A 13347-nucleotide genomic window follows, 5' to 3' on the forward strand; every position below is an offset into this window, starting at 1 on the left:
AGCTTTCCAAAACAGCTGATTTTTGTTTTTTTTCTTATATTTTATAAATTACATTTTTTTTATTTTATTATCATGGCTTACAAAACTATTTATGATTGGGGTTTTTATTAATTATTTTTTTTTAATTTGTTACGACATATTTTTTACAAATAACAATTATTATTTTTTTCATTTCTTTGCTAAAAAACACGTTGATTGATTTTTAGGGTTTTGGTTTTTATCCTTCAACTATATTTGTTTTTCCCATAGAACTTAAATCTAAGATTTTGATATTTCCCAATTGGAGATTTGGCCGATGTTGTTGTTTTTGTAGTTTCTTTGCCCGGGATTTGCTGCTGCTGCCGCTTCAATCGATAACATCTTCATCATCTTCGCCGCCATCAGTGTTGCCATTGGAACCCATGAGACCATTTGAATTGCCGCCAACACCACCATTGCCGCTACCACCACCACCAATATCACCCTGATGATGATCATGAGGCGATTTATCCTCACCACCACCCCCACCATCTCCATGGTGATGATGATGATCCATCAATAAATTGTTGTTGTTATTGTGCATATTACCATGATGTTGTTGCAAATGATGTTGTAAATTGCTATTCAGATTAACACAATGGTTGCCCAAATTATTGCCCCCACCTGATCCTCCTCCCCCACTTTGATGATTACCCGACGACGATGATGACGACGAAAAATTATGCAAATGGTGTTGATGTTGATTCAGCAAAGCCCCAAGGGCGTTTTCTCAGACAACATCAGCCACCCCACTGTACTGGCATGCCGATAGACCCGCCGAATTGGAACGCGACACGGGTGATGGTGCCGAATAGGGACTACTAAAACCGGTTGTATGTTGTTTAGCCTTCAGGCGCAGCGTTGCAATACTCGATGACATACTTGAGGTCATACAGGGCTCGGCCGCCGCCCTATACATATATGGATTGGCAGGTGTACTATAGGGGCAGGGTGCAGCTCCAACATTACTATTTGTCAATGTGGTACCCATAGTGCCGGGCAACATGGAATTATTCATACTGACCGCCACACCACTGGCCCCAGTATTAAAACAATTTACCGAATTCTGATGGTGATTTGTTGTGACCATCGAACCCAAATGATTGACAGGCCATGGGAATGGTTTGGCGCCCAACGGTGAGGGAACTTTGGTCCAATTGTTGTAGGTGTACGATGAATAGAGGGAGTCATCGGCAAATGGTTGCATGAATTGGGTGCCGAAGCCAGATTTGAAATCGGCCGCAGCAACGGCAGCATTCATGGCATTGCGTTCACGTTTACGCCACTTGGCACGACGGTTCTTGAACCACACCTGGAAGAGAGATGAAAAAAATGGCATTGATTAGTTTTTTTGTTGGCAAGGAAATAAAAATTGGAGAAATAAAAATCGGAGAGACAAGAAAATATTCACTGCCCACAAATCCTGAAATGACAAATTAGATAAAAATCGTTGGAAGAAGGGTCCTCAAAGCATTCCGAATTATTGCTATACAGAAAATAAGTAAACATTTTGAAAAAATTGAAGAAATTTAAACGTTCTCAGCCAGAGGGCAGCCATGTACCATTAATGTACCTCCGTCATTCCTTTGCAACATCTCGAAATATTTACAGACGATTTACCTGAATCTGGAAATGCCGATAGATCTCGTAATACTTAATAGAGAGCTATGACATTTTGCATACACACACATTTCTGATACTCTAAGTATGTTTGGTATTGAAAGTGCGATATATCCGTCCATATTTTGGTCTAGCCCCCAATATTACAGTACCCTCCTATATTTGGTGTTTAGGAGATTTTAGACGTGTTTTTTCTATCGGATTGGCTATAATTTGTTTTTATTGAACCTCTTTTTGGAAAAGGCCCTATATAACGCTACTTTCTGATTATTGGTATTTTTAGGAGATGGAGTACCGCTTCATAACCGAATTGGCTATATATATATATATATATTATTGATTCTCAACGAGTAAAAAAATTTCCTAGCAAAAATTATCAACATTGGACCATTTTTCGGGGTAGTCCCCATATCGTGGTATCCCTCATTATTCGATATTTTGGGGATTTTGAGCACGTTTTCAACTAAATTGGCTATAATTTCATCTTTTGGTTCCCCATGAGGTTATAAATCCTCATACCAAACATTATCAATATTGGTCCACGATTTGGTACATTCCCAATATGCGAATTTCGGTATTTTTTTATGGTTCGCATTATATTATGGGTTCGCATTGGGTCTTAAATCTCCTTACAAAAAATTATCAATATTGGCCTATGTTTCAGGGTAGGTACCATATAGCGGCAACCCTCATTATTCGATATGTTGAAGATTTTGAGCCTGTTTTTCAACCCAATTGTCTCTAATTTGATATTTTGAGTTCGCGTTGGGTCTCAAATGGTCATACCAAAAATAATCCGTATCGGTCCACCGTTTAGCATATTCTCCATATAACTATACCTTCCGAAATTCCGGAATTTGGGGATTCTGGGCATGTTTTTCAATCGAACTGCATCTAATTTGACAATTTAGGTTCGCATTAGATTTCATATCTTTATAACAAAAATTATTTATATCGGTTCACGTTTTGATATAGTCCCCATATAACAGTACCCTCTAATTTTCGGTATTTTGAGAGCTTGGGCAGGTTCTTTAACCGATTTGGCTTCAATTCAATATTTTGGGTTCTCATTAGGTCTCAAATCTTCCTACCAAAAATTATCAATATCCATCCACTTTTTGATATAGGCCCCAAAGGATGTACCCTACGATTTTCGGTATTTTGAGGAGCTTGAGCTGGTTTTATAACCGTTTTGGCTCTAATTCGATATTTTGAAATCTTATTGGATCACAGAACTTCTTAACAAAAAATTATCAATTTCGATCCAATTTTTGTTACAGCTCCGATTTTCGGTATTTTAAGAAGCTTGGACAGGTTTTTTGACCGAATTGGCTCAAATTCGATATTTCAGATTCGCATAGAGTCTCAAATCTTCCTACGAAAAATCCACAATATCGGAACACGTTTTGGTATAGCCCCCATAGGATGTTACACTCCGATTTTCGGTATTTTAAGGAGCTTGGAGCAGGTTTTTTGACCGTTTGGGCTCTAATTCGATATTTTGAAATCTCATTGCGACACAAAACTTCTTACCAAAAATTATCAATATCGGTTCAGGTTTGGTTTTGCCTCCGTATGAAGGTACCCTCCGATTTTCGATATTTTTGAGAGATGTGGCTCTAATTTGATATTTTGAGTTTTCATTGGATCACAAATGTCCCTTCCAAAAATTATCAATATCGATTCAGATTTTGGTATATACCCAAAATAATGCTACCTTCCCATTTTCGATATTTTTGGGAGATTGGGCACGATTTTCAACCTAAGTGGATCTATTTCATTATTTGGGGTTCTCATTAGGTCGCAAATATTCCTACCAAAATTTTTTCCAAATTGGTCTACTTCTTTGGATAGGCCCTATTCAAAGCTCCAGACCCTTTGTAGGTATTTTTATGGCCCTATGCATTTTCCAACCGATATGACAATATTTTTGCATTCCAAAGTGCCATTTTTTGGGATCTTGTTGGGTAAACAACTTCTTCACAAAACATTTTCAGTCCATAAGTCCATGTTCCCGCATAGCTCACGTAACTTTTTCGCAGAACATTTTTAATGTAAGTCCATGTTCCCACATAGCTCCCGTATAAAGGAGGTAAGGCATAATTTTTGGTATGTTCAAGGTCCGAAGTCGAATATTGCAACCTGCGAGTCTGTAGTTTGATATTTCATTTTGCTTCTAGAAGCAATTTACCTCTAAACATTTTTTTCTCATGCTTCTGGAAACAAATTTCGATACTCAAACCCCTGATCCGCACCCTGCATTCTCTTCCATAGAAAAAATTAAATGTTGTCCCCAATTTCATAAAAAAAATTAAATATGTCAAAAATATCAATTTATGGACCTGTTTAAAACGATGTTTACTTTCCCTAATATTTTTTTTTCTTGATCTCAAAAATTCTGCAACAGATGATGCCATTTTTGGGAAATTTTTCAATTCCAATTATTTGTTTTTGTTTTGTTTTTTTCCTCTCTCAACTTTAATATTAAATTTTAAGCTACTTCAATCAAAAATGTCGTATTTTCTCTTTTTGGAAATGAAAATAAATGTACTTTGGCATATTGCTGGAACCCACCAGTCAGTCAGCCATGGGGGGATGGCTGGCTGTGGGGTATGGCAGCAAATTACCCTCTGCACTTTGTGAATCTGTGTGCCATTGTTGAATTTATTTCATTTTTGTAGATATTTATTTTGTTTCGTGGAATACAACACGCCATCTTTTATTTTGTTTTATTTTGTTTTTTTCCGTTTTTTTTTTTTTTGAAATAAAATAAGATTTTACTCCTCCTACCCTCTGTGCGGAACTTCTCAAAACACAGATGGCTGGTGTAACATGGCAACAGTGATGAGGGGGCTTTCCATAATATTCCTTTATTTTTAGATGCCAGGCTCTGGGATAAAAACTTCCAACTAAAGGACTTGCTGCCTGCCAATGCTGGGTTATGAGTGGCAGGGAGTGGAGGGGGTTTAGATTCACATTTCTACCCAGGGCAGATTTAAGTATCAAAAATACGCATGTGCAGTAATTATAAAATACACATAAATACACCAGAATAAATACACTTTTCGTACTCACGTAGCATACTTGAAAATCTTGTTTTATTTTGTTTTTTTTTACATTTTTGTTTGTTCTTTTTGCATTCCCTTTCCCCCCTTCCCACCTCTCACCAAAACCCCTTTCCCCACATTTCTACATTGAAAAATTGTATATGGCAGTAAGTACTGGCATTGTCGGAACATGGTGTCTGTATGTATGTTTGTTAAATACTCAGTATTCTGAATATTACATAAATATAGACTCTTTCTCTCTCTCGGTTCCGAAGCAATGGCAACCCTCCAATATAAATACATCCAGACCTACATACATACATATCTATATAAATGAATGTTAAGCCACCCCCACAATAAAAATAATAATGGAAGAATTATAACATCACGTTTTGCTGGTGTATAAATATTGAATGAATGAGAAAAACGAGAGCAGCACAACAAACAAAAGAAACGTATACAACAACAGCAGCAACAACAACAACAAATATAAATATTTCACAATGTATACATATCTTTAAATATGTATGTATATATAGACATAATGTATATTATTTTTGTTGTTGTTCTTGTGTTTCGTTTATATGTGTGTGTATATAAAAATGGCAAGAAAATAAATCAAAAATTTTTATTTACCCCCAAAAACAAAAGAAAAAAGAAATAAAACACATAGCGAGCAAATGTTACAAAAACTCCAACAACAACATGAATTATGGGCAAATATTAATTTATGTGAAAAAAAAGTTCCAGTTTTGGAATTTTTTTTTGTTTTTGGTTTGGGTGGATTTTTTTTTTGCATTTCTACGAAAAAATTATTAACTTTTTAAAATTAAAATAAATTGTGTCTGTTATAATGAAGTTGATGCATAAAAGAAATGGAGAAGGTGGAGAGGAGAGGATAAAGGGGAAGGTGAATAGAAAATTAAATAAAGTTATTTTCAAATCTCTAAGAAAATTGTTTTTATACCCTACACAACTATGTTGTGAGGGTATTATAGCTTTGTGCAGCCCCAAATGTTTGTAACGCCGCGAAATATTGGTCCTAGACCCACCTTTAAGTATACCGATCGTCATATCTCGACTAGCTGAGTTGATCTAGACATGTGTCCGTCCGTCTGTCCATTATAATTTGTAAACACGATACAGGCCACAGTTATGGACCAATCTTCACGAAATTTTGCATGTAGGATGGGTTCTGGCCAATGAAGACCCCTATTGTTTTTGGAAAAGATCAGACCAAAAACTAAATTTTTGTCTGATTTTCTGGTTCACAATTATGGCCCAAACACCGCGAATTTTTGCATGGAGAAGGGGATCGGGTCAAAGAATAAGCATGCCAGTTTTAATAAAGAACGGTCAATATTTAGCGGGTCAAATGGACCCTAACTTTTGTGTGAAAAATTACAAAATTTGTATTCTATAGCGTATATATTTACGACTGAAGGACATAGATCCGAGAAGTTGATAGTATATCCAAGAGGAGTGGTTGACCTTTAAATTGATACCAATTATGTTGTCGTAGGTACTCGGATGCGGGGGTTACACTTAAATATTTACAGCTACTTACGTATTCATATATTATTTAGTAACCTATTACAACACTGGAGGGCGGAAATACAGCGCTGATCGCTTTGAAATGTTCCATGAGGTTCCAGTTATGGTCAAGGACAACGCCTAAAATGTTAGGTGATGATCAGATAATAACTTTTCGGATGAAGTGGACCGAAAATTTAATTATTTGTACTTTTCGAGTCGAAAGCCGAACATCACAACACAACCCACGGCGAAGGGAATCTGGACAAGTAATTAGAGGGGCTGTACTGATTATTAGTAACATTTGCTGACCTCTAGCCAGTCAAAAGAGTGTAAAGATCGCGAAATATTGCCAAATCTCAGAATATAGAACCACAAAAAGTTAGATTTTCATGGAAGTTGTGTAGGGTATCGTATGGTCGGCCCCGTCCGACTATACTGCTCCGCTCACTGGTTTTATCTAGAAATTCTGTTAGAAGAGGAATTTTCCCGGTTCCTAGAAAACAGATCTGGGTTCTCAGGAAAAATAAGTAGACTCGGGTCTGCTTATAAAGACGGTCAAGGGATTGGAGAAATTGGTCGTTATAAGCAATATCTACTAAAGAACAGAACTATTTTTCGGGAGTTTTGGATACTGTCGTTATATCCGATATGTCGTTAAAACGATGTCGTTAAAAACGAGTTTGACTGTAATAGTTTCTAAATGGAAACTTTCAATCGGTAATGTAAAAAATTTGTTCAAGGTTCTGCGTGGACTTATATATATTTTTCGGGACTACATTGTTCTCAATATTTCTTCACTAAGTGTGGGAGTTACACGTAAATATTTACAGGTGCTTACGTATTCAGATATTATTTAGTAACCCATTATCACATTAGAAGGCGAAAATTTTAAAAAAAAGTAAAAATCTGTTCCCCCAAAAAAACTTGACCAACTGCCAATAATTTTCCCATGACTCATATATCACTTCGCATTGCCCTCAATGCCATGCAAACTAAGTAACAACGAAATGGATTTTTTTGCCAACGTCATCGATCTCGTCAATTGTCACTTTTCACGTATCATTTGGTAAATGATACGACGATGGTCCTTTATCCATGCCCCAGGCAAGCAAATGCATCCTTATGCAGGCTGGCCGACTGTCCGCCATTCAACCATTCATCCATAAAGCAATTCATCTAAACATTTAACCATAAAAAGAGAGATGAAGACGAAACAAAAAACTCAAATCCACTCGTTAACTTCCACTTAAGGGTCCATCATACCCAAATCGAATAAAAAAAAATAGTGAAAATCTGCAAGAGGGATTTTTTTCGCAAATCTTAATTGGTTTTGCTCGGTGATGATAGACTACAAGTAGGATGGATGGATATACCAGCAGAAACAGAAAAACTAAATCTTGTCCTTATGGCATCAGGTAAAAAATAGTAGCACAAAATTGTTGCTATTTTTATGCTACGTTAACTTTCGATTGGAAACCGAAAAAAAAACTCCGAGGCAAAGAAGTTTTGATTGATGATGATGACAAGTTAAGGGGAGTTTTGGATTTGGATTTTTTGGTTACTCTTGCCATGAAACAAATGTCAACAAATATTGACTAATTGCCAAATAAAGACTTGGTTAAAAAGTGTTTTCGCTTTTTTCAGTTCCTTTTTTTTGAGAGGAGATAGTAGGTAAGGGGAGTGTGTGTTGTGATTTATTTATTTGTGCAATTTCTTGTTTCCGTTTTTTGTGCAGATTCTCTTTTTTTGAGTGTAAACAAATTTGAATGATTAGACATTATAGTTGGGAGAGAATATGATTAATTGTCGATGTGACACAGGAGGATACATGGATTTTTTCATTACATTTCAATTGGAAATCAATTGGTTTCTGGGCAAATTTTTGTGTTTCTCTCTCTCTCTCTGCCTCTGTTTTGTTTGTAAAGGAAATTATTTTTTTCAATATTTCTGTTTCTTTACATACAAACCTTTGAAGGCTCTTCTTCATTAAAAAAAAAAACCTTGATTGGCCATGGTCATTGAAAACATTATTTTAAAATCTACGCGTTGATATGGCATCTGAAAAAATTATTTAAAAAATCTACGCCTTGCTTTGGTCCCTGAAAATATCATTTAAAAAATCTACGCCTTGCTATGGTCCCTGAAAATATCATTTAAAAAATCTACGCCTTGCTATGGTCCCTGAAAATATCATTTAAAAAATCTACGCCTTGCTATGGTCCCTGAAAATATCATTTAAAAAATTTACGCCTTGCTATGGTCCCTGAAAATATCATTTAAAAAATTTACGCCTTGCTATGGTCCCTGAAAATATCATTTAAAAAATCTACGCCTTGCTATGGTCCCTGAAAATATCATTTAAAAAATCTACGCCTTGCTATGGTCCCTGAAAATATCATTTAAAAAATCTACGCCTTGCTATGGTCCCTGAAAATATCATTTAAAAAATCTACGCCTTGCTATGGTCCCTGAAAATATCATTTAAAAAATCTACGCCTTGCTATGGTCCCTGAAAATATCATTTAAAAAATCTACGCCTTGCTATGGTCCCTGAAAATATCATTTAAAAAATCTACGCCTTGCTATGGTCCCTGAAAATATCATTTAAAAAATCTACGCCTTGCTATGGTCCCTGAAAATATCATTTAAAAAATCTACGCCTTGCTATGGCCTTGCTTTGGTCCCTGAAAATATCATTTAAAAAATCTACGCCTTGCTATGGCCTTGCTTTGGTCCCTGAAAATATCATTTAAAAAATCTACGCCTTGCTATGGCCTTGCTTTGGTCCCTGAAAATATCATTTAAAAAATCTACGCCTTGCTATGGCCTTGCTTTGGTCCCTGAAAATATCATTTAAAAAATCTACGCCTTGCTATGGCCTTGCTTTGGTCCCTGAAAATATCATTTAAAAAATCTACGCCTTGCTATGGCCTTGCTTTGGTCCCTGAAAATATCATTTAAAAAATCTACGCCTTGCCTAGGGTTCCTGAAAATGTAATTTAAAAAATCTACGCCTTGCTAGGGTCCCTGAAAAAATTTACGCCTTGCTATGGTCCCTGAAAATATCATTTAAAAAATCTACGCCTTGATAAGGACCCTGAAAAAATATATTTTAAAAATCTACATCTTGCTATGCTTCCTGAAAAAAAATTAAATCTAAAAAATCTACGACTTGCTATGGTCCCAAAAAAAAGAAATTGTCTAAAAAATCTACGCCTTGCTATGGTCCCCTTTGTATTGAGGTTCCCTTCAAATTGAGGACTTTTCAAAGGTCATAAGTTACCTTCCGCTATAGATTTGTTTCTATAGTAAGAACAGAAGAAGTTCCTTTAAATATGTCTATAGACAATAAACCTCGTCAATACCTTTTAATTATTTCTAGCTCATGACATATTCTCTTGGGAGCAGAAAGGACCTGTCATGGCTTCTCTCTGATAAAAAAAAAACAATGTTCCCACATAAACCTTTTGTAATTTTCCCATAATCTCCAATGAAACTGAAATTCGAAGCTCATTATCCAGCTAATGCAAAAATTTACGCCGATTCGTTACACTTGTCAACCCGCAAACGAGCCTTTCGGATGACATCTTCATTTTCATTCCTTTTTCCCACCAAAAGGCAAATATTTGTTTTTCCAATTTCTTTAGATCCTGAAATCAAATCACTTCGGCACGACAACAGTTAACTTATATGAGATTTTAATTAAGCATTAGAACGCGTGGAGGCGCGTGTTACAATTTAGTTATGCCAAATAATCGTGCACGCAACCCAGTCAACCACCACAGACGTCCTACCAAAAATATGCTTGTAATTTAATTGACTTTAGAATGCAACAAATGTAGACTAAAGGACGAAAATTTACTTTCACCCCTAGTAAAAGGTAATCAGAACCTGGTCGGGCAACCTTTTCTCGATGTATGTGTGAGAATTCTAGTTCGAAGTGTGAAATTGCTGATTTTTCGGTAATTTTTAGTTGTGTTTGCCTTTAATTACCTCCGAGACACGAGCCAGCAGTAATGTTATTTTATCTCTCTTTTTCTCTCAAACATTCCCTTCCCTCTTCTCCATAGTTGTAGGTAATTAAAGAAGTGTACCAATGTATTCCCATGAAAATACCCCAAGTAATTGATTTAAATTGTAAAGTGTGTACGATGGTCCCGCTCTCTTCTATTTACTTCAGAAGTTTAGCCAATTGGAAACCAATTCAAACAATAATAATAAAAAGAAAATCTCAGATCTATAAAAAAACATCGAAGTTACTACAAATACCCTGTCTATATAACCTTGTGTGCAGAAAAGCTGGTCACAAAAAAAGACTTTTCAATTCCATTAAACCTAATTCGTATTAATCCCCACCAAATATGTGTTCCAAAACCATTTTGGTACGAAACTCGGACAAAAATTGGTAATCAAGCGCAGAAAAAACAGCAACAACAAACCCCAACCATTTGTAAGCCTCCAATGGCATTTATGTGTGAGGGTATTTTTATGCCCGCGACAACCATTAATGGCTGACTTTATGGATTTTTAAAAAACTCTCCTCCACCTCTGTATAGAAATAAACGACCGGATGGCCTGTAAGCCATTGTTATGTCTTCAAATGGAGTCGTCAAATCGAACATATCCCATACATACATATGTACATATTTTTATGTATGCTGCACACACATACACATATTTTCTATACCTTTGAACTTTGGTTAGTAAAAACGAGCATTTAATGGTTATTTTTATTCTGTCATAGAGAGAGGTGATTTTTTTTTTTTGTCCAAAGGATGTTTTTTCTTTTTTTGCTCTACTCCCGTTTTCATTTTTTGTGTGCCAATGCGATAAATATGAATGTTCTTTACACACAATTGGCAACACCTGTCGCCATATGGCTGCCAGACCAACAACCACCACCTTTAGGTTACACCATCAAAGGTGAGCTAGCCTACCTAGTCTGTGAATGTTAAAAAAAACAGTTCGAATGGGATTAAAGTTGGTTAGATATTTGCGGTCCATAAAAATACCATACCATTTGAAAAATGTATGTATGTATGTACTGGAGTCTCTTTAGGACATTTTGTGTGTTTTTTTATATGTTTGTTGAAATTTAATGTGGTGGAAATTGATTTAGTACCGAATTGAGGTGATGTCAAAAATTGTGGAGGAGAATTTTAATGGAGGGAAAATTCCCCAGTATTATCGTATTAGAAATTTTTAGCTGAATTTTTAAACCGAACCTCAAAAAATATAGCATGAATAAAATCATAGAGAAAATATAGACGATTTTCAAAAATTCGGGAACAACAAGCCACATAAGGACAAAGCGTATACATTATGTTACGTTCAATCAACTTCAATTCTGGGGGACACAACACCTCTACAAAGTCTCATAAAGTCCACATTTTTTGTAAAATTTTTTTTTTTTGAATTGGCAGGAAATCCAACCGAATACATGTATCGATATCGATTCAATTGGTGATTCGAAAAAGTCCCCCTGAATTCTCATTCCGTTTCCAAGCCACCAACAGACTCATCAGATGATATATTCGAAACCATTTTTCTATCACACCGAATGATTAGAACTTTCCAGAACGAACTAATTTGAAAAATAAAACTATTCAGCAAAAGGAACGATCGGTGATAGTTCATATATTTCATTATCAGTCGCCCATCTTTGTTTACGTTCACTTAGTATTATTTTGAATTCTGTCCGTCCGTTGACCGACAGATTCTATAAATGATGAGTTGCTAATACAAAGACTTTCTTTCAGCTGAAATATCCTAGCACACTGTGATAGTTGAAACCTTCCAGAATGAACCAGTTCAAAGGGTTGATAGACAATAGGTCCGATGATTTTGTTCATTTATCATGTAGATCTTATCGCTCATTGACCGGATTAACTCAGGTCTAACAATGAGCGATTGTACTTGAATAGGAACTGCGGAACTAAATGAACGACCTTGTTGTTTCGAAACAAAGAAGATTGAACCGTTTTAGGAAAGAGTTTGTCAAACTCTACTCAATAGCAGCAGGAGGTTTTCGTCGGGAGATATTAACATATGAAAAGTACCCTGAGTCATTTAGTTTAGTCCATTATTTCACATTGTTTGGAGTTCCTCCGTTTCCCACGTTAGTACTTCCTCATTCCAAAAAAAAACAATAACATCTAAATCCCTTGAAATGCCAAGTTGAATGTAATGTAGTTACGAACTATTCAATGAAATGAACGGTCAGAATATTTTAAGTTCAGTTTTAATTCTAGTTCACTTTGCTCAATAATGAACTCAACCCGGTCTGAAAGGTTTCAGAAAGCTTTGTTCTCGGGGTTTTTCCTCTGCATTTCTGAAATACATAAATTTAGAGCTAACTCGTTTCGGAGTTTCGCTTCTTTTGTTCATCTTTGTTTTGTTGAATAGAATTAATTTCGATTGAACTACTCTGTGAAATAAACGGTCGGAATAGTTTAAAGTTTCGTTTCTTTTGTTCATATAGTTTATTTTGTTGAATCGAATTAATTTCTTCGCTTTATTTGGAAAATGGAAACATAACCAGATATCAGAAAATCTGTTCAATTTTGTAATCCACATATCAAGCGTACTTGTAAAAATATGAGTTCTCATTTGAACAAAAAATATCATCCGAATGGAGCCATCGGAACTTTTCGTTATGAGAACTTCGTGTCATTAGCATCGAAACTATTAGACAGCTTTTTGCGCTTTAAGAATATCCGAAGAATGTGTGAAATACTTAGTCCATCTGAGTGAACTATATTAGTTAATCGAATCAAAAAGATGATTTAAATTAGATCCTGAAAACAAAATCGTCATTTTTTTCTCCTCTCAAATAAATTCATTGTAGTTTGTAAAAATTGTCTTATAGTAGTAGTCTGTAAAAATTGTTTGTAAAATTGTCTTATAACATTAGAATGAGAATATATCTCTTCAAGTCATAAAATAACAATTAGGAGTATATCAACAAATACCAACAAGACCTGCTGCATACTTTTAGGCAAAACGGCAAACGAAATACAAACAGCTGTTTAGAGAATAACAATTACTTGCCGGCATTTAAAGCAATGCAATAAAAGAAAACTTTTATTTTGCTCTGACAAAAAGAGAAAGGACAACATTTCTATGT

At 35.5% G+C, this 13347-nt stretch overlaps 1 protein-coding gene across 1 annotated transcript in view; it reads right to left on the bottom strand.

Moving 5' to 3' along the window:
- Positions 1-694: 694 nt before the first annotated feature.
- Positions 695-13347, bottom strand: part of LOC133332562 (pituitary homeobox homolog Ptx1) — a 53593-nt gene continuing 40940 nt past the window's right edge. Inside the window, exon 4 of the mRNA XM_061540940.1 lies at positions 695-1330. Coding sequence (XP_061396924.1) covers positions 749-1330 — 582 coding nt within the window. The 3' untranslated portion in view covers positions 695-748. The remainder of the gene's footprint in view (positions 1331-13347) is intronic.

The sequence above is a fragment of the Musca vetustissima genome, unplaced genomic scaffold (assembly GCF_032173495.1).
Source record: "Musca vetustissima isolate MV318-11 ecotype Yass unplaced genomic scaffold, APGP_CSIRO_Mvet_v1 utg41383, whole genome shotgun sequence".
Classification (NCBI taxonomy): Eukaryota; Metazoa; Arthropoda; class Insecta; order Diptera; family Muscidae; genus Musca; species Musca vetustissima.